Here is a 24225-nt window from a genome sequence, read left to right as displayed (position 1 = left end):
GCGTTTGATGTGCGTGTTCTGTCTGCGTGTGCGATGTGTGCGTGTGCACCATGCACGCGTGTGCGTGCCCCGTGCCCCACGACCGTGCAGCCCCCAGCCCCGCTCCCCCGCCGTGCCCGGGCCCGCGCTGCCGCCGCTGCGGGCGGGGCCGGTGCCGCCGGCGGTGCCCCGGGCGGGGTGCGGGGGGGGTGGCGGCGCCTTTAAGCGCGGCGCAGGTCGGTGCGGCGGCGGCCCCGCCCCGGCGGGCGCGCGCGGGCGGCGGGAGGGGCGCAGCGGCGGCGCGGGGCGCAGCGGGCACCGGCGGCAGCGGCCGCACCGCGCCATGGGCGCTCCGCCCGCCCGCGGGGCCGCGCTCCGGCTGCCGCCGCCGCCGCCGCTGCTGCTGCTGTTGCTGCTGCTGCTGCTGCTGCTGCTGCCCGCGCCGGGCCAGTCCCGCCGCCCGGCCCCGGCACCCGCCACCGGCACCTGCCCGCCCGGCGCGCTCCTGCCGCTGCTCCAGCCGCGCCGCGGCGGCACCGGGGACAGCGGCAGCTCCGGCGGCACCGGGGACAGCGGCGGCGCCGGGCCCGCCCCGGCCACAGGCGGCTCCGGCGGCAGCGGGGATGGTGGCGGCGCGGGGACCGCAGCGGGTACCGGCGCTTCCAGCCGGGACAGAGGCGGCTCCGGGGGTTCCCGAGACACCCGCGGCGCTGGGAGCCCAGGGAGCACCGGAGACACCAGAGGCTGCGGGAGCCCCCAGGGTGCCCAAGGCCATGGAGGCATCGGGAGCACCAGGGACACTGGGGGCACCCAAATTCCCAGGGACGACAGGAGTACAAGAGATACTGGAGACACTGAGAAAGTCCCCAGGGGCACCAGGAGCACCGAGGATACTGGGAACACTGGGAAAGTCCCCGGGGACAACAGAAGCACTGGGGAGACAATGAGCAGCAGGGACATTGGGGACGCCCTGACCACGGGGGCCACCAGCAGCCCTGTGACCCGCAGCCGCTCCCGCCAGCGCCGCAGCCCCAACACGGCACCGCAGTTCCAGCCCTCCAGCTACCAGGCCTCGGTGGGGGAGAACCAGCCGGCGGGGACACCGGTGACACGGGTGACGGCGGTGGACCCTGACGAGGGGGAGGCGGGCCGGCTGCGCTACACCATGGCTGCCCTCTTCGACAGCCGCTCCGACGCCCTCTTCACCATCGACCCCGTCACTGGTGCCGTCACCACCGCTGCCCCCCTGGACCGGGAGAGCAAGAGCACCCACGTGTTCCGGGTGACGGCGCTGGACCACGGGACACCCCGGCGCAGCGCCATGGCCACTCTGACCGTGACGGTGAGCGACGCCAACGACCACGACCCGACCTTCGAGCAGCCCGAGTACCGGGAGAGCGTGCGGGAGAACCTGGAGGTGGGCTACGAGGTGCTGACGGTGCGGGCCACCGACGGGGACGCTGGTCCCAACGCCAACGTCCTCTACCGGCTGCTCAACGCCGGCGGCGCCAACGAGGTCTTCGAGATCGATCCCCGCTCCGGCGTCATCCGCACCCGCGGCCCCGTGGACCGCGAGGAGGTGGAAGCCTTTGAGCTGTTGGTGGAGGCCACGGATCAGGGCCAGGAGCCGGGACCCCGCAGCGCCACGGCCACCATCCGCATTGCCGTGGAGGACGACAACGACAACGCGCCGCAGTTCAGCGAGAAGCGTTACTTGGTGCAGGTCCCCGAGGACGTGGCGCCCAATTCGGCTGTGCTGCGGGTGACAGCCACCGACCGCGACAAGGGCAGCAACGCCCTGGTGCACTACAGCATCGTGAGCGGCAACACCCGCGGCCACTTCTACATCGACGCGCAGACGGGCGCGCTGGACGTGGTCAGCCCCCTGGACTACGAGGTCAGCAAGGAGTTCACCCTGCGGATCCGCGCACAGGACGGTGGCCGCCCGCCCCTCTCCAACATCAGTGGCTTGGTCACCGTCCAGGTGTTGGACGTCAATGATAATGCCCCTATCTTTGTCAGCACGCCCTTCCAGGCCACCGTGCTGGAGAACGTGCCGGTGGGTTACTCTGTCATCCACATTCAGGCCATTGATGCCGATTCAGGTGACAACAGCCGGCTGGTCTACACCCTCCTGGAGACCGGCGCCGGCTTCCCCTTTGCCATCAACAACAGCACCGGGTGGATCGTGGTGGCCTCCGAGCTGGACCGCGAGGCGGTGGACTTCTACAGCTTTGAGGTGGAGGCGCAGGACCAGGGCAGCCCCCCCATGGCCTCCTCGGCCAGCGTCAGCGTCACCATCCTGGACGTCAACGACAACAGTCCCGAGTTCACGCAGCGGGAGTACGGCGCCCGCCTGAACGAGGACGCGGCGGTGGGCACCAGCGTCCTCACCGTCTCTGCCGTCGACCGCGACGCCAATAGCGTCATCACCTACCAGATCTCCAGCGGCAACACCCGCAACCGCTTCTCCATCACCAGCCAGAGCGGCGGTGGCCTCATCTCCCTCGCCCTGCCCCTGGACTACAAGCTGGAGCGGCAGTACCTCCTCACCATCGCCGCCTCCGACGGCACCCGCCAGGACACGGCCCAGGTGGTCGTCAACGTCACCGACGCCAACACCCACCGACCCGTCTTCCAGAGCTCCCACTACACCGTCAACGTCAACGAGGACCGGCCGGTGGGCACCACGGTGGTGGTCATCAGCGCCACGGATGAGGACACGGGGGAGAACGCCCGCATCACGTACCTGATGGAGGACAGCATCCCCCAGTTCCGCATCGCCGCCGAGACGGGGGCCGTCACCACCCAGATGGAGCTGGACTACGAGGACCAGGTGTCCTACACCTTGGCCATCACGGCGCGTGACAACGGCATCCCGCAGAAGTCCGACACCACCTACCTGGAGATCCTGGTGAGCGACGTCAACGACAACGCGCCCCAGTTCCTGCGCGACTCCTACCAGGGCTCTGTCTATGAGGACGTGCCCGCCTTCACCAGCGTCCTCCAGGTCTCCGCCACCGACCGTGACTCAGGGCTCAACGGCAGGGTCTTCTACACCTTCCAAGGGGGTGACGATGGCGACGGAGACTTCATCATCGAGTCCACCTCAGGCATCATCCGCACCTTGCGTCGCCTCGACCGGGAGAATGTGCCGCTCTACTCCCTGCGGGCGTTTGCTGTCGATAAGGGGGTCCCGGCCAAGCGGACGCCAGTGGAGATCCAAGTGACGGTGCTGGACGTCAACGACAACCCCCCCGTCTTCGAGCGGGATGAGTTCGACATCTTCGTGGAGGAGAACAGCCCCATTGGGCTGGTGGTGGCCCGGATCACAGCCACCGACCCTGACGAGGGCACCAACGCCCAAATCATGTACCAGATCGTGGAGGGCAACATCCCCGAGGTCTTCCAGCTGGACATCTTCTCCGGAGAGCTCACCGCCTTGGCCGACCTGGACTACGAGACCAAGGCCGAGTACGTCATGGTGGTCCAAGCCACCTCGGCCCCCCTGGTCAGCCGGGCCACCGTCCACGTCCGCCTCCGCGACACCAACGACAACAGCCCCCAGCTCAAGAACTTTGAGATCCTCTTCAACAACTACATCACCAACCGCTCGGGGAGCTTCCCCGGGGGGGTGATCGGCCGCATCCCGGCCCACGACCCCGACGTGTCAGACAGCCTGACCTACACCTTCGAGCAGGGCAACGAGCTGAACCTGGTGCTGCTGGACCCGCGCAGCGGGGACCTGCGCCTGAGCCCCGCCCTGGACAACAACCGCCCCCTGGAGGCCGTCATGAGGGTGTCCGTCTCAGGTAGGACTCCCCGGGGTCCTGGGGTGGGCTGGGAGGAGTTTGGAGGTCCAGGGTTTGGGGAAGCCCTTGTGGGTGTCCCTGTCCCCCCACCCCGCTGCTGCATGGAGCTGAGGTGTTCTGGGCTCCCACCACCCCATTGTGGGTATCCCCACCCTCTGGATCTGGGGGGGGTGATGGGGTTGCTGTGAACCCCCAACCCAAACATGCCAGCAGTGGCAGTTCGGGTCCCCAGCACCCTCTTTTCCTTCCTGGGGTGCATGTTTTATTTGGGGGGAGGGGGTCAGGACCCTGTAGCAGGGGCTTGGAGGGCAGGACCTTGTGTGTGTGTTTGGGGGTTCCTGGCACCGTGGCCTCTCCATTGGGAGAATCCCCACACTCAGCCAGCAGTTTGGGGGTCACTGGTGGGAAGGAGCCAAGGGGGGCCCTGCTGGCAGTGCCGGGGGGCCCGTGGGTGCTGGCGGGAGGGGTCACCCTGGGCGGGGGGAGCAGCTTCTCAGCCACCCTTGGGCATGGAGGGAAACTGAGTCACCAGCCCTGTGGTGTCCCTTGTCCCCAGCCACGTGTCCCCCATCGCCACCAGACCCCCCCCGGGGTTCCAGCTGCACAAAGTGGGGGCCCCAGGGCACAAAGGGTGGGGGCAGGGAGCCCCCCCAGCGCGGGGGCAGCCGGGATGGGAACAAAGGGTCCGGCCATAGCTGGGCCCCCGCGCCCGCAGCCATGGCAACCCCCCCCCAGCCACCAGCCATGGGCCACCGGGCAGCCCCCGCCCCTGCCACCCCCCGCGTCACCCCCTTCTCCCTTCCCCCATTCCCCACGCTCCCTCTGTCCATCTGTCCGCCTGCTCTCCATCTGTCCCACGTCCCCCTGCCCCTCGTCCCGGCCAGGCGGAGGAGGAGGAGGAGGAGGAGGAGGAGGACGAAGGCAGGTGCTGCACGGCTGGGCGGAGCCTTTGCCCCCCCAGCCCTGCAAGCTGGGACGGGTGACCCATGGCCAGCTGTCCCCGTGGGATGGGCACTCCGTAAGCAGTGTTGTCCCCATTCTATGGTGGGCGAGCAGGTCAAGCACCCCATAACCAGCACTGTCCCCATCCTGTTGTCCCCATCCCACGGTGGCTGAGCAGGATGGGCACCCCAAAACCAACACCTTCCCCACCCTGTGGTGTCCATTGGAGTGGGTGACCTATAGCCAGCACTGCCCCCGTCCCGCGGTGGCCGAGTGGCTCGGGTGCCCCCTTGCCACCACTGTCCCCATCCCGCAATGTCCATCGCCGTCACTGACCCCCATGTCCCCCCCACAGACGGGGTGCACAGCGCGACGGCCCAGTGCACGCTGCGGGTGACGGTGATCACGGACGAGATGCTGAGCAACAGCATCACCCTGCGCTTGGCCGACATGTCCCAGGAGCGCTTCCTGTCCCCGCTCCTCAGCCGCTTCCTGGAGGGGGTGGCCACCGTCCTGGCCACCCCCCGCCACCGCGTCGTCCTCTTCAACATCCAGACGGACACAGACGTGGGGACGGCGCGGATCCTCAACGTCAGCCTCTCGGTGCTGCTCCCGGGGCCTGGCGGCCGCTTCTTCTCCTCGGAGGAGCTGCGGGAGCGGCTGTACCTCAACCGCTCGCTCCTGGCCGCCATCTCGGCCCAGCGCGTCCTGCCCTTCGACGACAACGTGTGCCTGCGCGAGCCCTGCGAGAACTACCTGCGCTGCGTGTCCGTGCTGCAGTTCGACAGCTCGGCGCCGTTCCTGGCGTCCGACACCATCCTGTTCCGGCCCATCCGGCCCGTGGCCGGGCTGCGCTGCCGCTGCCCGCCCGGCTTCACCGGCGACTACTGCGAGACGGAGATCGACCTCTGCTACTCCAGCCCCTGCGGCAGCAACGGGCGCTGCCGGAGCCGCGAGGGCGGCTACACCTGCGAGTGCCACCAGGACTTCACCGGTGAGAGCCCGCGTGGCCGTCCCTGGTGTCACGGTGTCCCCTTCAGCTCTCCGGTGGTGGTTCTGTGTTCTTGGTGGCCATCCCTGTTGTCTGTCATCCTTCAAACCGGTTCCCCTGCTTTTGCCCCTTCTCGGCTGTTCCTTTGTCATCCCTTTGTCCAGCTCCTCCTCATCCATCCATCCATCCATCCATCCATCCATCCATCCATCCATCCATCCATCCATCCATTCATCCATTCATCCATCCATTCATCCAGCCAGCCAGCCAGCCAGCCAGCCAGCCAGCCAGCCAGCCATTCATCCATCCAGCCATCGTCCAGCCATCCCATTGTCTTGGTGTCCATCCCCATCACCTCTTCATCCAGCTCCTCTTCATCTACCCTTTCCTCAGCTGTGCTTCCATCATCCATCCCTGTCACTCCTTCATCCAGCTCCTCTTCAGCTGTCCATCATCCATCCATCCGTCTGTCTGTCTGCCCATCCATCCCCATCTTTCCCTCCATCCTCCCCTTTGTCTCCAACACCTTCATCTTCCTCCTTCATCTCCCTCCCTCCTCTCTCCCTCCCACCCTCTCCCTCTCCCCCTATTCCCTCACCCTGTCCCATGTCTCCCCCCGTCCCCACTTGTCCCTCCACCCTCCCCACAGCTGGTCCTCTGTCCCTCCACCCAGTGTGGTTCTTGTGGGAGGTTGGTGGGGGAGACAGGGACACCATGGGGACACCCTGAGGTGCTGAGACACCCTGTCCCCACCATGGTGGCCCAGCCATGGGCTCCCCACCACGGGTGGCCTGTGGGGGGACATACCACACCGCGGTCACTGGGAGGCTGGTGGCACTGGGGACAGCCACCCCCCTGCCCTGGGGGCCCCCAGCCCCCGAGGACACCCGAGTGGGGGGTGCCCACTGGTGGGGGAGGGGATGCTCGAGATTGGGGGTGCTTTGTCTTGGTTGCCATGGTGACGGGAGGCAGTTGCCACAGCGATGGAGCTGGGGATAAAGCCTTTCTGGAGCTGATGGGGGGGAGGGGGCATGGGGGAGGGGTGTTCTCCCCCGAGCCCCCCACCCCCAATTTTGGGGGTGCCAGGTGCCAGCTGGGTCTCGCACAGGGGAGCGCTGCGAGCTGAGCGCCCGGGGGGGCCGCTGCGCCCCGGGGGTCTGCCGCAACGGGGGCACCTGCCTCAACCTGCTGGTGGGGGGGTTCCGCTGCCAGTGCCCCCCCGGGCACTACGAGAAGCCCTTCTGCACCATGAGCACCCGCAGCTTCCCCCCAAACTCCTTCCTCACCTTCCGCGGCCTCCGCCAGCGCTTCCACTTCACCCTCGCCCTGACGTGAGACCCGGGGGGACCCGTGGGTGTTGGATGGGTGGGGGGTGATGGGTGTCCCATGGGCATCACCTGCGGTGGTGCGGTGTGGGGTGACAGGTGTCCCCTTGGCATCAGATGAGGTGTAGGGTGATGGGTGCCATGTTGGTCTGAGATGGGGTGGTGGGGTGTGAGGTGGTGGGTGCCCCATGGGCATCATTTGGGGTGGTGGGGAGATGAGGTGTGGGGTGATGAGTGCCCCATGGGCACAGGGTAGGGACACTGGGGTGTTGGGGTGACCCCTTGGCATGAGAACAATGGGGTGGGGAAATCCCGTAGGGACAAGGGGTGATGGGCGCTGGTGTGTCCTGCTGGGCACAGGATAACGGGGTGGGCCAGGGAGCTGTGGGGTGAGGGAGCACCCTTGGGGGGCACGGCAGGGGGTGACACCAGGCTTGTCCCTTGTCTCTGCGCCAGGTTCGCCACCAAGGAGCGGGACGGGCTCCTGCTCTACAACGGGCGCTTCAATGAGAAGCACGACTTCGTGGCGCTGGAGATCGTGGGCGAGCAGGTCCAGCTCACCTTTTCGGCAGGTACCCGCCTGGCACCGCATCCCCGTGTCCCCCGGGCACCGTACCCCTGTGTCCCCTCGGGTACCACATCCCGGCAGTGCATCCCGGGCTGTGCATCCCCAGCACTGCATCCCTGGCACGTGTCCTGGGTACCACATCCCTGGCACTGCATCCCACGTGTTACATCCCTCGCACTGCATCTGGCACTGCCCCCGGCACTGCAGCCCTGGCACCCCCATCCCTCCAATCCCCCCCCGTGTCCCCTCCCTGGGCTGCCCAAGTGCTGGTGCCCGCAGGTGAAACCACCACCACGGTGTCCCCCTTCGTGCCGGGCGGTGTCAGCGACGGGCAGTGGCACCGCGTGCAGCTCCACTACTACAACAAGGTGGGGGGCACCAGGGGGGTGGGAAATGGAGGGGTGGAGGGGAGCCGGGTGGAGGTTTGGGGGGATGGAGGGATGGGGAGAGAGGGGTGGGGAGCGTGGGGGACTGGAGGGGGGATTTTGCAGGGATGGAGGGATGGGGGAGCAAGGTGAGAGTTTGGGGGGATGGAGGAAGACGGGAGGGAGGAATCGGGATGGTGGGGGGATTTTGGGGGGGGGGGAGAAGAGCAGGGTGGGGTTCCGGGGCGGGGTGGAGGAAGAGGGGATGGAAGATGGGGATTTGGGGGGGCTGGAGGGGAGTGGGATGGGCGCTTGGGGGGACTGGAAGAAGAGGGGAGGGAGGGATGGAGGGACAGAGGGACGGGGAGCTGAGCTGGGTTTGGGGGGACAGGGTGGAGTTTGGGGTGGTTGGAGGGCAGCAGGGCTGGAGGGAAGGGGAGGAGGAGGAGGGGACGAAGGCTGGGGGTTCCCATGGCTTGGTCACTGTCCCCAGCCCGTGCTGGGGCGGTCGGGGCTGCCCCAGGGCCCCTCGGAGGAGAAGGTGGCTGTGGTGACAGTGGACGACTGTGACACCGGCATGGCCCTGCGCTTCGGTCCCCGCCTGGGCAACTACTCCTGCGCTGCCCAGGGCACCCAGTCCGGCAGCAAGAAGTGAGGGGGGTCCCGGGGGTCCCTGGGAGTGGGGGGTCCCTTGGGGTTCCTTGGAGTGCCCATGGACTGGGGATTGGGGTTCCCTTGGGGTCCCCGTGGTGTGGGGGGTCTCTTGGAATCCTCATGGATGGAAAGGGGTCCCTTAGGGGTCCTTTGGGTTCCCCGTGGGTTGTGGGGAGGTCCCTGGGGTCCCCATGGGTGGAGGTGGGGGGTCCCTTGGGGCCCCCGTGGTTGTGGGGTCCCTTGAGGGTTCCTCAAGGTCCCTGGGTGGGGGGTCCCTTGAGGTCCTCATGGGCGTGGGGTTGTTCAGGGGTCCCTCGGGGTCCCTATGAGAGGCGTCCCTGGGGGGTCCCTCAGTGTCCCCATGGGTGACGGCTGGTGCTGCAGGTCACTGGATCTGACGGGGCCACTGCTGCTGGGGGGGGTCCCCACCCTCCCCGAGAGCTTCCCCATCCGCAGCCGGCAGTTCGTGGGCTGCATGCGGCACCTGCACATCGACCAGCGCCCCGTCGACATGGCCGCCTTCATCGCCAACAACGGCACCCTGCCCGGTGGGACACGGGGGCACGGGGCTGGGGAGGGGGGGCTGTGTCCCCTGGGTGTGGAGACAGGAGCTCAGGGGGTGCCAGGGATGGAGGGGGGTCATTGGGATGTGGGGTCCCCAGGGGTCTCCGTGCCCTCTGGGTGTGGGGCTGGGCCAGTGGGGTGTGGGGCGGGATGTGGGTCAGGGGGTGGCACTGTGCCACAGTGACAATGGTCTGGGGGACTTCAGGACCCAGCGCCCAAGGGTCTCAGTGTCCCCTGTATGTGGGGACACGGGGCTGGGCGTGCCAGGCTGTGGGGCTGGCTGGGGGGGCAGGGGTCCCTGGTGATGTGGGAAGGTGTGACCCCCATGTCATCTGTCCCCCCACACCAGGCTGCCCTGCCAAGAAGACGCTGTGTGACACCAACACGTGCCACAACGGTGGCACCTGCGTGCACGAGTGGGACGGGTTCAGCTGCCGCTGCCCGCTGGGCTTCGGGGGCAAGACCTGCCAGGAAGGTACCGGGGGGGGGACACCGGGGTGGGCAGGGGGTCCCGGCGGTGCCAGCCCCCCCACACCCGTGTCCCCGCAGAGATGGCCAGCCCGCAGCGCTTCCTGGGCAGCAGCCGGGTGACATGGAACGGGCTGGCGCTGCCCGTCACCCTCCCCTGCCACCTGGGGCTGATGTTCCGCACCCGCCACCCCCATGGGCTGCTGCTGCACGCCAGCGCTGGCCCCCCCGCCACCGCCACTGCCACCACCACCGTCACCGTCACCCTGCGGGTACGGGGGGAATAGGGGGTGGGCTTGGGGGGCTTATTGCCACAGGGGGTATTGCGCTGGGGGATATTGTCCAGGTGTGGGCGGTATTGCATTGGGGGGTACAGCCCTGGGGGGCATGGCCATGGGGGAGTGTTATCCCAGAGCGGGGCTATTGGCATATGGGGTATAGCCTTGGGGGGGCAGTGCCAGGGGGTGTCACTCTTGGGGGCTGATTGCCCGTTTGGGGGGTGTTGGGCTGGGGACAGTCCCAAGGGGCTTCTCCTTGGGGTGGTGTTTGTTACCCTGGGGGGTTTGCTCTGGGGTGTTGCCCCAGGGCAGCGTGTGGTGGCCCTGGGGGGCGCAGTGTCACACGGTCCCTCCGGCAGCTGAGTGAGGGGCAGGCGGAGGCCGAGCTCTGGCAGGGGGGGGCCCGGCTGGCCCGGCTGCGCCTGCCCCAGGTCAAGGTCAACGACGGCGATTGGCACCACCTGACGCTGGAGCTGCGGGGGGGGCCCAGCCGCACCCCCCACAACACCCTCCTCCTCGTCACCCTCGACTACGGCCGCCACCAGGTAGGCTGGGACCCCAGGGGGAAACTGAGGCGTGGGGTGGGGACCCTGCCCTGCTCTCCCCATGGTGGCACCCGTGGGTGTCTGAGTGTCCCCCCCTGTGCCCGCAGGCAGTGGCTGATGTGGCCGGGGAGCTGCAGGGGCTGCAGCTGCGGACACTGAGCGTGGGGGGGCTGGAGGGTGACGGTGACACGGTGGAGCAGGGGTTCCGCGGCTGCCTGCAGGTACAGCACGGGCAGGGGAGACGGGACACGGGCTGTATGGGCACAGGGGTGCTGGCAAAGGGGCAGGGGGACGTGGGACATTTGGGCACAGGGACATGGGATGTAGGGACAGGGGGCATATGAGAACAGGGGTGGTGGCAAAGGGGCAGGGGGTACCGGCATGGGGACATGGCACAGATCATTGGGACATGACCCTGGGGCCTGGGCACTGGGACAGGGGTGGGGGGACACAGGTGTAACTCCTGGGGGGTACATGTGGTGTCCGGGGTTCCAGTGGGGGAAACAGGCACGGCAGGGGTGGCACTGCTGGTGACACTGCTGGTGACACTGTCGGTGGCGCAGGGCGTGCGCGTGGGCGAGCCGGGGGCCAGCGCGGTGGCCCTGAGCGCGGCAGCGGTGACGCAGGTGAACGTGGAGGGGGGGTGCGCCCTGCCCGACCCCTGCGACTCGGGGCCCTGCCCCCCCCACAGCTACTGCAGCGACGACTGGGACAGCTTCTCCTGCCGCTGTCACCCTGGTGAGCGCTGGGACACCCCGCTGACCCCCCGCCACCCTCCCTGGTGACACCCGCTCCCTATAATGTCCCCAACCATCCCCATCCTCATCCCCAGGCTATTTCGGTGACAGTTGTGTCAGCGCTTGTGCCCTCAACCCCTGCCAGTCCCCGGCCACCTGCGCCCGCAAGCCGGGCTCAGCACACGGCTACACCTGCGAGTGTCCCCAGGGTCACTTTGGTCCCTACTGCGAGCACAAGTAAGTGACAACGAGGGACAGGGTGTCCCCGTGGGTCCCCGGCCCTCGTGCTGGGCAGCTATGCAAGGGACAAGGGTGGGCAGGGACAGTAGGGTGGCAGTGGCAGTGTCACCCTGTGTCACCCCATGCGGTGTCCCCAACAGGGAGTCCCAGCCGTGTCCCCGGGGGTGGTGGGGACACCCCACCTGCGGTCCCTGCAGCTGCGATGTCACCAAGGGCTTCGACCCCGACTGCAACAAGACAACGGGAGAGTGTCACTGCAAGGTGGGTCCCTGTCCCTGTCCCCACCTGTGCCCTGTGTCCCAAGGGAGTGGTGACAGCCCCAAATCGTGTCACCCCCCCAGGAGAACCACTACCGGCCGGCGGGCAGCGACTCCTGCCTGCTGTGCGACTGCTACGCCACCGGGTCCCTGTCCCGCCTCTGCGATGTCACCAGCGGGCAGTGTCCCTGCAAGGCCGGTGTCATCGGCCGCCACTGCGACCGCTGTGACAACCCCTTTGCCGAGGTGACGGCCAGCGGCTGCGAAGGTGGGTGCTGCTGTGCCCCTGTGTCACCTGCTGCCACCAGCTTTCAACCTGCTGTCACCCCGGGTGCCAACCATGGGTGCCACTGCTGTCCCCCTGTGTCACCTTGCTGTCACCCCGGCATGACGCGCTGCTTTGCCCTGCAGTCAACTACGACAGCTGTCCCCGTGCCATCGAGGCCAGCATCTGGTGGCCCCGCACCCGCTTCGGGCTGCCGGCGGCAGCGCCGTGTCCCAAGGGATCTGTCGGTAGGTGGGGGACACGGGGATGTTGCAGGGCGGTGACACCGGTGTCCCCGCTGTGCCGGGCAGGGCGGTGACGCCGGTGTCCCCGCAGGCACGGCGGTGCGGCACTGTGACGAGCACCGGGGGTGGCTGCCCCCCAACCTCTTCAACTGCAGCTCCCTGGCCTTCGCCCCCCTGCGCGGCTGGGTGAGTGGGGGACATGGGGACAGGAGGGGCACCCGTGTCCCCTGACCGTCCCCCCCATGTCCCTGTTACTGTCCCCCCTCATGTGGAGCAGCTGGGGGTGGGTGACATGCAAAGATGGGGATGGTGCCATCCCACATCCCCATGATGGTCCCTCCTGTGTCCCCTGTGATTATTCTCCGTGTCCCCGCACCATCCCCGTGTCCTCTGTCACTGTCCTCCTGTGTCCCCTGACCATCCCTGTCACTGTTCCCCTGTGTCTTCTGACTGTCCTCATGTCCCGTGTCTCCTGTCCCCCTGTCCCCTGACCGCGTCGCTGTCCCCGTGTCTCCTGACCCCCATCGCTGTCCCCTTGTCCCCCGACCCCGTCGCTGTCCCCTGACCCCGTCGCTGTCCCCGCGTCCCCTGACCCCGTCGCTGTCCCCCTGTCCCCTGACCCCGTCGCTGTCCCCTGACCCCGTCGCTGTCCCCAGGCGGAGCGCTTGGCGCACAACGAGTCTCTGCTGGACCCCGCGCAGTCCCGCCGGGTGGCGCTGCAGCTGCGCGAGGCCACGCGCCGGCCCGGCGCGCGCTTCGGCAGCGACCTGCGATTGGCCTACGGGCTGGCGCGCGCGCTGCTGCGGCACGAGAGCGCCCAGCGCGGGTTCCGCATGGCGGCCACGCAGGACGCGCATTTCACCGAGGTGCGGGACACGGGACACGGGACAGCGGGGACACACCGCGGGACGGGCGGGAGGCTGCATGCCAAGGCAGCCTGTTGGGAGGTTCCCACTCCGTGCCATGATGCGCCAGGGTGCATGGGCTGGTGCGGCAGACCTGATGCAGGGTGATGGGCGCCCTTGTTTTGGGGCGGGGGATAGTGGTACGGGAGGGTAGAGCTGCATTTTGGGAGGTGCAGGGCACGCCCTCCATGCCGTGATGCGCCGGGGTGCATGGCCTGATGCCGGGGTGATGGGCGCTCTCGTGCAGGAGAGACCAGGGTGACAGGTCACAGCACCCCTGGCACTGCCGGGGTACCCCACCCCGCAGGGGAGCGAAGCCAAGGGAAGGAGGGAACCCCCTGCCCAGATGCCAGGGTGGGGGGCAGCCCTGCCCAGCCCTGCGTGTCCTGCAGAACCTGCTGCGCGTGGGCAGCGCCCTCCTGGACAGCAGCAACAAGCGGCACTGGGAGCTGATCCAGCAGACGGAGGGCGGCACGGCCTGGCTGCTCAAGCACTTCGAGGACTACGCCAGCGCCCTGGCGCAGAACATGCCCCAGACCTACCTCAGCCCCTTCACCATCGTCACCCCCAACATCGGTGAGCAGGGACTGTGGGGATGGAGACACGTGTGGCTGGGAGAGGGGTGTGCTGGGGACCTGGATGTACCTGGGGACACTACCAAGGGTCCTGCACCATGGTTGCGGGGCTGCGTGAGTGCTGGGTTCTGTGTTTTTTGGGGTGTGTGGGCTCCGGGGGTGCCAGGCACGTGGGGTGCCGGGGACCCTTGGTGACACGGTGCCGCAGTGGTGTCGGTGGTGCGGCTGGACAAGGGCAGCTTCGCGGGCGCCCGGCTGCCGCGGTACGAGGCGCTGCGTGGGGAGAAGCCACCGGACCTGGAGACCACCGTCATCCTGCCCGACAGCGTCTTCCGGCCCCCCGAGGGCAGGCGTGAGTCTGGGGGACGGGGGGGTTTGCACAGGCGCAGGCTGGCAGGGCCTGAGACGCTGGCACCACGGGGTGTGGGCAGGATGATGGGGGACCGCAGCACGTCTGTGGGCTGGTGGGACTGGGGACACTGCTGCATCCATGGGGCAGGCAGGGTTGGGGGTACCCCCATGTGGCCGTGGGGCTGGCAGGGGTGGGGACCCCAGGATGGGGCTGGCAAGTTTGGGGAGACCTCAGCATGACCATGGGGCTGGCAGGGTGGAGGGGACCCTGGTTTGTCCAAGGGACTGTTGTGGCTCAGGACCCTGGCATGGCCGTGGGGATGGCAGCGTTGGGGACCCAGGACAGGGCTGGCAGGGTTGGAGACCCTGACACAGCCCCCTGCCACCCCCCCAGGCCACTCCGCTGGGCACGGGCAGCCACCGCAGGGCACAGGTGAGCAGGAGGATGAGGAGGAGGATGAAGAAGCTACAGAGGAGGATGAGGAGGAGGAGGAGGTGACCCTGGTGACCCGGCGCAAGCGGCACCCGGCGCTGGGCGAGGGACAGGCCATCGCAAGCGTCATCATCTACCGCACCCTGGCCGGGCTCCTGCCCGAGCTGTACGACACCGACCGGCGCAGCCTCAGGTGCCCGTGGGGCTGGGGGGCACGGGGAGGGTCACGGGGGGCTGGGGTGGCCATGCGGTGCCAGGGTGCAATGTGGCACCAAGGAGGGCGACAGGTGACTGTGCCCTGACCCTGGTGTCCCCAGGGTGCCCAAGCGCCCCGTGATCAACACGCCGGTGGTGAGCATCAGCGTACACGCAGGGGGGGCACGGGCCCCCCGGGCGCTAGCCAAGCCCGTCACCCTCCAGTTCCGGCTGCTGGAGACACAGGAGCGCTCCAAGCCCGTCTGCGTGTTCTGGAACCACTCCCTGCGGTGAGCCAGGGGACAGGGACACCTCCGGGGGACAGGGGACATGGGGGCGGGGCAGGGTGGGTGCCCCAGTGGGCAGGGATGGGGTGGCACGTGGTGTGGGGGTGATGCTGGGGGTTGTGGGTGAGTGGTGTGGGGACGGGGCCATACCCAGCAGAGCTGGGTGGGGGACATGGGGACGTGGCTGTGGCGTGGCATTCCTGTACTGGTAGGTGGCATGGGGACAGGGCCACGCTGGGCAGACCAGATGCTGGGGGGTGACATCCCTGGAGCAAGGGTCTGGGTGGGTGGCATAGGGACAGGGCTTTAGGGTGGCAACGAAACCCCTGGTGTCACAGGTGGGTGGTGGGAGGGGACCTGTGCGGTGTCCCCATGGGGTGGGTGTCCCTGGGGGTGTCGGGGGGGCTGTCCGGGGGTGCGTGTCCCGGGGCAGTGGCTGAGGTGCCGCGCAGGGCGGGCAGCGCGGGCGGCTGGTCGGCGCGGGGCTGCGAGGTCGTGTTCCGCAACCGGAGCCACGTCAGCTGCCAGTGCCACCACCTGACCAGCTTCGCCGTCCTCATGGACATCTCCCGCCGCGAGGTGGGACACGGGGGGACAGGGCTGTGGTGTGGGGTCATGGGGCACACGGGACATGGGGTTCACAGGAGGTGCTATGTGGTGGGCGGGGCCATGAGGTGATGGGGCGGGGCTTGCAGTAAGGGGGGGGTCAAGGAGGTAGGCGAGGCTTGAAGAAGGGGAGGGGCAAGTAGGGTGGGGCCAGGAATGGAGGAGTGGGTGGGGCATGGCAAGGTGGGCGGGGCTGAGCAGGGTGGGTGGGGCTGTGTGGGGCGGGGCTGAGCAGGGTTGCAAAGGGGTGGGGCTGAGTGGGGGTGGCGGGTTTCCCAGGGGGTGGGGCTGCGAAATCAGGCGGGTTTCACATGGGACTGAGGCTCCAGTGGGTGTGGCACTGTGGGCATGTGAGGAGGGGGCGTGGCATTGTGGGCGTGTCTCCGATGGGCGTGTCAGGGGTGTGTCTGTCGGGGTGTGTCCCCCAGAGCTGACGGGTGTCCCCTGTGCCGCAGAACGGGGAGATCCTGCCGCTGGCGCCGCTGACCTACGCCTCGCTGGGGGTGGGGCTGGCGGGGCTGCTGCTGGCCGTGCTGGCGCTGGGGGGGCTGCAGGGGGCGCTGCGCTCCAACCGCCACAGCATCCGCCGGCACGGCGCCAGCGCCCTCCTGCTCGCCCAGCTCGTGTTCCTGCTCGGCATCAACCAGACCGACCTCCCGGTGAGCGACCGGGGCATGGGGCCAAAAGGGAGGGACATTCAGGGCTTGGGTGGGGCTCCTAGGGTGGCGCTAGAGTGGGTGGGGCTGAGCACAGGGCAGGGCCAGCCAGTGGGTGGAGCTGTGGTGGGCTGGGCCTAAGAGGGTGGGGCCTCAGGGAGGGTGGGGCCTGTCTAAAAGGGTGTGGCTCTCAAAGAGGTGTGGTCTCTTTAAAACGGGTGGGGTCCTCAAAGAGGGTGGGGCTTCCAAAGGGGTGGGGCTCTCAGAGGAGGTGGGTGTGGTAGGGTGGGGTGGTAGTGGGGGTGGGGCTACAATGAGGGTGTGTCTTTCATGGGCGGGGCTGCAGAAGGGGAGGGGCTGCAGGGGTGGTGCGTGGCTTTGCGCGGGGGACTCGGCAGTGACGGTGGGGGCGCAGCTGGCGTGCACGGTGGTGGCCATCCTGCTGCAGTTCCTGTACATGAGCGCGGTGGGCTGGGCGCTGCTGGAGGGGCTGCACCTGTACCGGCGCCGCAGCGAGCCCCGGCACGTCGACCGCGGGCCCATGCGCTTCTACCACGTGCTGGGCTGGGGGCTGCCCGCCTTCATCACTGGTGAGGCCACGCCCACAGAGCTGGGCCCCGCCCCTTTCCCAGAACCCACCCCCCGGCACCCGCAACCATCTGGTCAACACCCTCTGGGTGGCCACACCCCCTTCTAGGGCTTGGCCCCGCCCCTCAGCCACCTCCCCCAATCAGCCTGGGGCAGGGTGGGGTCCTGGTGTAGCCACGCCCCCAAATAGGATAGTCCCACCCCCAACAGCGTAGCCTCTCCCCAAAAAACAACCTTGGCCCCATGAGTGTGGCTCCGCCTCTCATTTTAGCCCCGCCCCTCACCCACCATACCCCGCCCCCAGGGTGTTAGACACGCCCCCAGGGCTCTAGCTCCACCCTCATCCATCATAACCCCGCCTTCAATAATTTAGACACGCCCCCAGACTATAGCCCCGCCCCCAAGCACAGAGACCTTCCCAGAGCCACCCACATGCCCGACCCCACCCTAGCCCCGCCCCTCCCGCCTTAGCCCCGCCCTCCGCGCTTTGCCCCGCCCACTGCTGGCTGGCCCCGCCTCTGAGCCGTGCCTGCACAGGGCTGGCGGTGGGGCTGGACCCCGAGGGCTACGGGAACCCCGACTTCTGCTGGCTCTCCATCCACGACAGCCTGGTCTGGAGCCTGGCGGGACCCAGCGCCTGCGCCGTGGCCGTGAGTGTGGGGGGCACCAGGGACACCTATGGGTGTGCACCCCCCGCCTGCTCACCCCTCTGCCCCCACAGGTCAACATCTTCTTCCTCGTGTTGGCGGCCAGGGCCACCTGCACCACCCCGCAGGGCTTTGAGAAGAAGGGCATGGCGTGAGTCAACCGGACGGTGGCACCTGTGGGTGGCAGGGGAGGATGGGGTGCTGGGGCACCCATGGGTGTCAGGGGGGCATGGGGTGACGGGGCATCCCTGGGTAGTGAGATCTGGGGAGCTGGGCATCCATGGGTGGCAGGGGGCTGTGAGGTCATGGGGCCCCTATGGGTGCAAGGGGGATATGGGTTGCTGGGGTGACCCCAGGTGGCAAGGGGACATGGAGGGCATGGGGTGTCCATGGGTGGCAGGAACAGACATGTCCAAGGTGTGGGAGGGCTTGGTGGGACACACGGAGGCAGTGGCGTGGGCAGGACTGCAGGCAGGGGGCAGGCAGGGCGCGGGGAAGGTGTGCAGGGTGTGGGGAAGGTGTGCAGGGTGTGAGGAAGGTGTGCAGGGTGTGGGGAAGGTGTGCAGGGTGCGGGGAAGGTGTGCAGGGCGCGGGGAAGGTGTGCAGGGCGCGGGGAAGGTGTGCAGGGTGTGAGGAAGGTGTGCGGGTCGCGGGCCGGGCACCATGGCTGACGTGTCTCCCCAGCCCCGGGCTGCGCACGGCCGCGGTGCTGCTGGCGCTGCCCAGCCTGGCCTGGCTGCTGGCCCTGCTCTCCGTCAACAGCGACGCGCTGCTGCTGCACTACCTGTTCGCGGCCTCCAACTGCCTCCAGGTGACCCCCCCGGACCCCCTGGTGTCCCCCATACCCCCTGCATAGACCCTGTGCCCTCCCATGGGAACGCCCCAGAGAATGAGCCCTTCTCCCCGTGGGTGCCCAGCGGTCACCAGAGGTCCCTGAGCTATTTTGGGGTGCTGATGGGGGAGCATTCAATGAACACAGAGTGGTTTTTCACCCTGTTTGTGTACGGGTTGGGGGCACCCAGTGAGTTTGGGGGGATCCCTAACCCATCCTGGGCTGCTGATGGAGGGCACCCAGTAGGAATGGGGGTCCCTCACCCTGTTTTGCTTGTTGGGGAGCACCCAATGGGCACAGGGGGTCCCAATAGGTCCCCTCCACTTTGCAGATAGGGACTGGTGGGCACCCCCCCCGTGTCCCACATGCCCACATGTCCCCTCTTCCCGCAGGGCCCCCTCATCTTCCTGGTGTGCGTGGTGCTGAGCCGGGAGGTGCGGAGGAGCCTGCGGCTCAGCTGCGCCCGCCGCCACGGCCACGACCCTGCGCTGGCCACCAAGGCCACCCTGACCCCCGTGAGTGCCGGGGGGGACACGGGGGGGGCGAGGGGCAGCCACCACCGTGGCCCTGACGTCCCTGTCCCCGTGGTAGGGCTATGGCTGTGACAGCACCTATGTGGCGGGGGGGCTGTGCCCGGCCCCCGGCGGCGGCTCCAGCGGGTCCCTGCACAGCACCGCGCGCTCCGGCAAGAGCCATCACAGCTACATCCCCTTCGTGCGCCGGTATCGGGGACACCGCTGGGGACACTGCGCGGGGAGCAGGGGGGTCATGGCAGCAGGGTGGGGGGTCGTGGGGTGGGTGGCATGGTGGTGGCAGACGGCAGGGTGGTCGTGGGTACACGTGGTGGGATGCTGGGGTGGCAGGACGGCAGCATGGTGTGGTGGTGTGTTGATGTGGCGGCATGGTGACATAGTGGTGGCATGATGGGTCGGGGTGACAGGTGTCGGGGTGCTGACGGGTGTCCCCTCTCCGCAGGGAGGACTCGGGGCTGGCGGGCAGCCCGGGGCCGCGGGTGCTGCCCGAGCCGGGGGGGCTCTACCTGGATGCTCAGGACCAGCCCGAGGGTAGGACCCCACACCTGCAGCGAGTGCGCCCGGCTGAGACCGGGGGTGTCCCTGGGCACCCCCTGACCTGTGCCCCCCCCCGCAGAGCATGACACGGACTCGGACAGTGACCTGTCGCTGGAGGACGACCGCAGCGCATCCTACGGCTCCACGCACTCCTCCGAGAGCGAGGACGAGGCCCCTCCCGCTGGCTGGGACCCCCTGCCCAGGCCCCCCCTGACCCCCCCCAGCCCCGGTAATACCAGCCTGGGGGACACCCAGTAGGGATGGGGGGGCCCTTGCCTTGGCTGGGGGTCTGGGGGGCACCCCATGGGGAAGGGTGGGGGTCCCTCACCCTGCCCATCCCAGCAGTGTCCCCCCCTAGCAGGTGACAGCCTGGTGGCCCCAGGACATCCATACTGGCCGGGGGAGTTTGTGACGACGGCCAGCGAGAGTGAAGGGCCGGGGGGGGGCAGTGAGACCCTGCGCGTGGAGCCGGCGGGGGGGCAGGGTCCCCCCCGGGGTGACCTTCCCCACCCCAATGGCGAGCTGCTCCCCAGAGCCCCCCCGCTGCTGCCCCTGCCCCACCCCCACAAAGGTACGGGGTGCTATGGGGGGTGGAGGGGGGCACCTCAAGGCTGGGACCCCCCCAAACCCCTGGGTGACCCCCCCCACCAACAGGCATCCTGAAGAAGAAGTGCCTGGCGCCCATCAGCGAGCGGGGCAGCACCCAGCGCCTCGGCCCCCCCCCACCGCCCCCCCCCGCCGGCACCGCCGCCTCCTCGGGCAGTGAGGGCAGCCGGGGGGGGAGCAGCGCCGCCCCCCGCCCCCGCCAGAGCCTGCGGGAGCAGCTGAGCAGCGTCACCCCCGTCGCCATGAGCATCCGCGCCGGCACCGTGGACGAGGATTCCTCTGGCTCCGAGTGAGTGCCGGGGGGCCCAGGGGGCTGGGGTGGCTGGTGGGTGCCCACTGGGTGCCTTTTGGGTGTCTGTTGGGTGCCCACTGGGTGCTTGGTGGGTGATGATTGACTGTCCATTGGGTGCCCATTAAGTGCCAATTGGGTCCCCATTGACTGTCCATTGAGTGCCCGTTGGGTGCCCATTGACCATCTATTGGGTGCCCATTGACCATCCTTTGGGTGCCGCTGGGTGCCCATTGACCATCTATTGGGTGCCCATTGACCATCCTTTGGGTGCCCATAGGGTTCGGGGGAGCCCACGGGGGGTCTGGGTGTCATGGCGATGGGTGGGGGTCCCATCCCGCAGGCACTAACCCCCCCTCTTCTCTCCTCCCCGCCCCTCCCGCACAGATTTCTGTTTTTTAATTTTCTCCATTAATCCACTTGGGGGACGGGGGGCTCCTGCCCCCCCCTCATCCCCCCCTCCATCACCCCCCGTCCAGGCGAGCGCTGGGTGCTGGGGGGGGCACCCTGGCACCCACCTCACCCCGTCACCCATCCGTCTGTCTTGTTTTTTATTCCCCCTCCACCCACCCCGTCTGTCTGTCTGTCCGTCCCCCCCCAGGAGCGACGAGACCTCCATCTAACAGGGACTCAGCGCCCCCCCCCAGCCTGTGCCACCGCGCTGGGGACACCGGGGTGGCACCAGGATGAGGGGGGTGACACTGGGACAGGGGTGGCGCTGGGACAGGGGGTGGCGCTGGGACGGGGGGTAGCACTGGGATGGGGGGGGGCACAGAGCTGCAGCCCCCCCCACTGCACTTTGGGTGCTGGCCAGGGTTTGCCCCCACCCTGTTGGCACCTATGGGGGGAATGTGGCATAGGGTGCCCCCCACCCTGCCCCCCCCAGCATCATCCACAGCCCCAATTCCCGGTGGAGGGTTTTATTTAAAAAATACATGAAAATACAAAAAAAAAGGATATATAACCCCCCCTGCCCCTCCCCACAGTGCCAAACCCCCCAGGAGGGGGGCACAGGGCGGGGGGGTCAGTTGGGGGGTGCAGGAATGTCTGGGCCCCTCCCCAAGTACCTTGTGCACCCCAGGGGTGAGGCTGAGGCGGGGGCACCCAGGGGTGGGTGCTGGGGGGGCTGAGGGACCCCTGGGTGTCGGGGGGGGGGGCGCGGGGGGGTTTCCTACTGCTGGTGTGACCTTTTATAATTAAAGTAAAATCCAACCTGCGCCTCTGCCTCCTCCCTGGGGGGGCCCAGTTCTGCCCCCCCCACCCCGTGCCTCCGTTTCCCCAGTTCCCCCATCCTCACCCATGCACCAGGATGGGGGGGTCTGGGTGAGGGGTCACCTGGGGGTGCTGCTCATTGCCGTCTTCCGGGGGGGGCGCAGGCGACTGGAGGGGGGCCCTTGTTTGCACCCCGAGCCAGTGGCTGGGGGGGCCGCCCGCGCCGCCCCTGCACCTGCAATGGGGAGAGCAGCTGTGGGGAAACTGAGGCACGGGGGGGGTAAAGCCCCCTGCACCCCCCCAGCAGCACCCATCCTTACCTCTGGGCGCAGATGCCCTCCCGCCCGGTGCTGCCCCCCCGGCTGGGGTCCGGCCGGCTGTCCTGGGGGTGGCACTGGGCGCGGGGGGGTGGCCAGAGGGGACAGGGACAGTGGTGGCCCTGGTGCGGGACTGGCGGGTGGCGGGGGGGGCAGGGGCTGTGCCCCCCCTCGCCTTTGTCTGGCCTGGGGAGAGAGGTGGGGTGGGGGCAAGGCGGGGGTACCCTGACCCCCCCACCCCATGGTGGGCCTTGGGGGTGGCTTTTGACCCCCTGGTTGTCCCCGTCCTTGTCCCTGTCCCCCCCTCAAAGCCGGTACCTGCTGTCCCAGCCCGGGGGGGCTCGGCCTTGCCCCGTGTCCCAGCCCCCTGTCCCTGGGGAGGGCAAGGCCGGGGGGGGCCCATCCTGCTAGGGGGGGGCACCCTGGCCCCGGGGGGTCCCTTCGGCACCGCTGTGGGGTGACAGCTAGAGGGGACCTGGAAGCAGAGGAGGGGACACAGGGACAGCACTCAGGGGGTGCCCACCGCCCAGCCAGGGGGCTCTGGTGCCCCCTTGGGGACGTGAGGGTGGCACTCAGAGCCCGCCAACCCCCCCCCCCCCCCCCCAGATTGTTTTGGGAGGGGTGGGTTTAGGACAGCGTGGGGCCATACTGGGAGCACTGGGGGTATCCACCCCAAGATGTCACCTACCTTCCGGGTGCTGGGGACATTGGTGACAGCGGGGGGACCCCGGGGTTTGGCGGGGGGGGAGCGGGTGGCGGTGGGGGGGGACTCCACGGTGGGCAGCAGCGCCCGCACGGGGCTGTCCTTGACCACGAAGGTCTGGCGGCGGGGGCTGCGGGGCGTGGGGGGCGTCCCCCGGGGGGGCAGGTGACACTGCTCCAGCTGTGCCGCCAGCCGGGTGGCCTCCCGCACCATCTCCTCCAGCCGGGCGCCGCTCAGGGGGCTCCAGCGCCCGCTGGCCCCCCCGGGGATGTCCTTGTCCTCGTCCTCATCCTCATCCTCTTCCTCCCGGCTGCGGGGGGCAAAGGGCAGCGTTAGTTCCCGAGTCCCCCGTGTCACCCACTACCACGGCCAAGAGGTGGCCTGTCCCCACCTCCGTGCTGCCCAGGACACCAGCTGTGGGGTGGCATGTCCCCTGTGTCCCCTGTAATGCCAGCTGTAGGGTGGCGCAGCTCCCAGGACTCCCAGGAAGCCATCCATGGGGTGGCATGTCCCCCTTGTCTCCCCCAGACCTTGGCCATAGGGTGACGTGTCCCCTAGGATCCCATCATTGAGATTGCATGTCCCCCATGTCCCCCAGGACCTTGGCCATGGGGTGGCATGTCTCCTAGGACCCTGTTCATGGGGTGGCATGTGCCCCATGATCCCATCCATAGGGTGGCATGTCCCCCAGGCCTTGGCAATGGGGTGGCATGTCTCTGATGTCCCCCAGGACCCTGTTAATGGGGCAGCACGACCCCAGTGTCCCTGGCCCTGGGACAGCACATCGCCTATGATGCCAGGACCCTGTTAACGGGGGCGGGGGGGGGGGGGGGGACATCCCCCACGTCCCCACCTCACCTGTCGGAAGGGGACACGAAGCTGAAGTCGAAGCTCTCCTCGGTGACAAAGCGGACATCTGAGGGGACACACAGGGTGAGCCCCGGCCCCCGCGGCGTGCAGGGGGTGACACAGGGGACGCGGTGCTGGCACTGCCATACCTTGCTCCTCGGCCATCGCCTCGGCCCGCGGCACAGGGGCTGCCTGGCGGCGAGGGGGGGTGACCCACGGCCCTCCCGTGTCCCCGATCCCCGGTGGGCTGCCCGGGTGGCACCGGCTGCTGCCCGGGGACAATCGGGGCTTTGTGGCACCGGGGACAGCACGGCCGGCGCGGACACGGCACGGCCTGGAGGGGCCGAACTGGGGGAGCCCCCCACCCCACACCCGGGGCACCCCCAACCCCACACCGCCACCCCGGAGGGTCCCCAGTCCCCACGGGGGTCCCAGTCCCACACCCCTATCCTTGGGGGGTCCCAGCCCCACACCAGGGGGGGTTCCCGCTCCCCGGGATCTCCAGCCCCCACGGGGGAATCCCAGCCCAGCAGCCCGACCCCGGGGGGGTCCCAGTCCCGCACCGGGGATCCCAATCGTCCACGCGAGGGGGGTCCCAGCCGCGCATCCCGATCCCGGGAGATCCCATTCCCGCCCCCGGGGGACCTCCCAACCCCCCACCGCATGGTCCCTCCTTCCCGCCCCCACCGCGGGGTCCCGGTCCCCCCCGCCCCCGCTCCCGGTTGGCCCCGCCCCGCTCCCGGTTCCCCCCCCCGCCCCGCTCACCGCGCACCGCCCCCGGCTCCCGCTCAGCCGCGCGCGCGCGGAGGAGGGGGCGTGGCTTCGGGAGGGGGGCGTGGCCTCGTTCGAATTCCCCCTCCCCCTGCGTC

At 68.8% G+C, this 24225-nt stretch overlaps 2 protein-coding genes across 9 annotated transcripts; one reads left to right on the top strand and one right to left on the bottom strand.

Annotated features, from left to right (window-relative positions):
- The first annotated feature begins 279 nt into the window (after nt 1-279).
- Nucleotides 280-21191, top strand: CELSR2 (cadherin EGF LAG seven-pass G-type receptor 2). 4 transcript variants are annotated; one of them, XM_065038905.1, is made up of 35 exons: nt 280-3791; nt 5089-5727; nt 6833-7055; nt 7506-7621; nt 7897-7985; nt 8506-8633; nt 9021-9184; nt 9550-9675; nt 9750-9940; nt 10306-10491; nt 10599-10712; nt 11055-11229; nt 11324-11465; nt 11609-11729; nt 11810-11993; nt 12137-12238; nt 12327-12421; nt 12892-13101; nt 13533-13716; nt 13924-14067; nt 14461-14692; nt 14817-14984; nt 15434-15560; nt 16043-16246; nt 16659-16833; nt 17369-17481; nt 17553-17629; nt 18163-18289; nt 18703-18825; nt 18902-19032; nt 19286-19374; nt 19460-19609; nt 19739-19951; nt 20035-20275; nt 20663-21191. In XM_065038905.1, exons 1-35 carry the CDS (start codon nt 323-325, stop codon nt 20688-20690), a joined length of 9000 nt encoding a protein of 2999 aa, XP_064894977.1. In that variant the 5' UTR covers nt 280-322; the 3' UTR covers nt 20691-21191. The 4 variants fall into 4 exon arrangements, with proteins under 4 accessions (XP_064894977.1, XP_064894975.1, XP_064894976.1 ...); XM_065038903.1 differs by having other exon boundaries at nt 281-3791; nt 8476-8633; nt 19742-19951; XM_065038904.1 differs by having other exon boundaries at nt 281-3791; nt 8476-8633; nt 20877-21191.
- Nucleotides 21180-24211, bottom strand: PSRC1 (proline and serine rich coiled-coil 1). Of its 5 annotated transcripts, none has more exons than XM_065038911.1 (6): nt 24122-24211; nt 23506-23624; nt 23366-23423; nt 22493-22817; nt 21808-22279; nt 21180-21722 (listed from the first exon to the last, which is right to left on the bottom strand). In XM_065038911.1, exons 2-6 carry the CDS (start codon nt 23519-23521, stop codon nt 21607-21609), a joined length of 987 nt encoding a protein of 328 aa, XP_064894983.1. In that variant the 5' UTR covers nt 23522-23624; nt 24122-24211; the 3' UTR covers nt 21180-21606. The 5 variants fall into 5 exon arrangements, with proteins under 5 accessions (XP_064894983.1, XP_064894984.1, XP_064894985.1 ...); XM_065038912.1 differs by having other exon boundaries at nt 23506-23621; XM_065038913.1 differs by having other exon boundaries at nt 23506-23548; nt 24122-24192.
- Nucleotides 24212-24225: the final 14 nt, after the last annotated feature.

Source organism: Columba livia, chromosome 22 (genome assembly GCF_036013475.1).
Source record: "Columba livia isolate bColLiv1 breed racing homer chromosome 22, bColLiv1.pat.W.v2, whole genome shotgun sequence".
In the NCBI taxonomy this organism is placed as follows: Eukaryota; Metazoa; Chordata; class Aves; order Columbiformes; family Columbidae; genus Columba; species Columba livia.
This window is presented reverse-complemented; position numbering and strand designations above follow the sequence as displayed.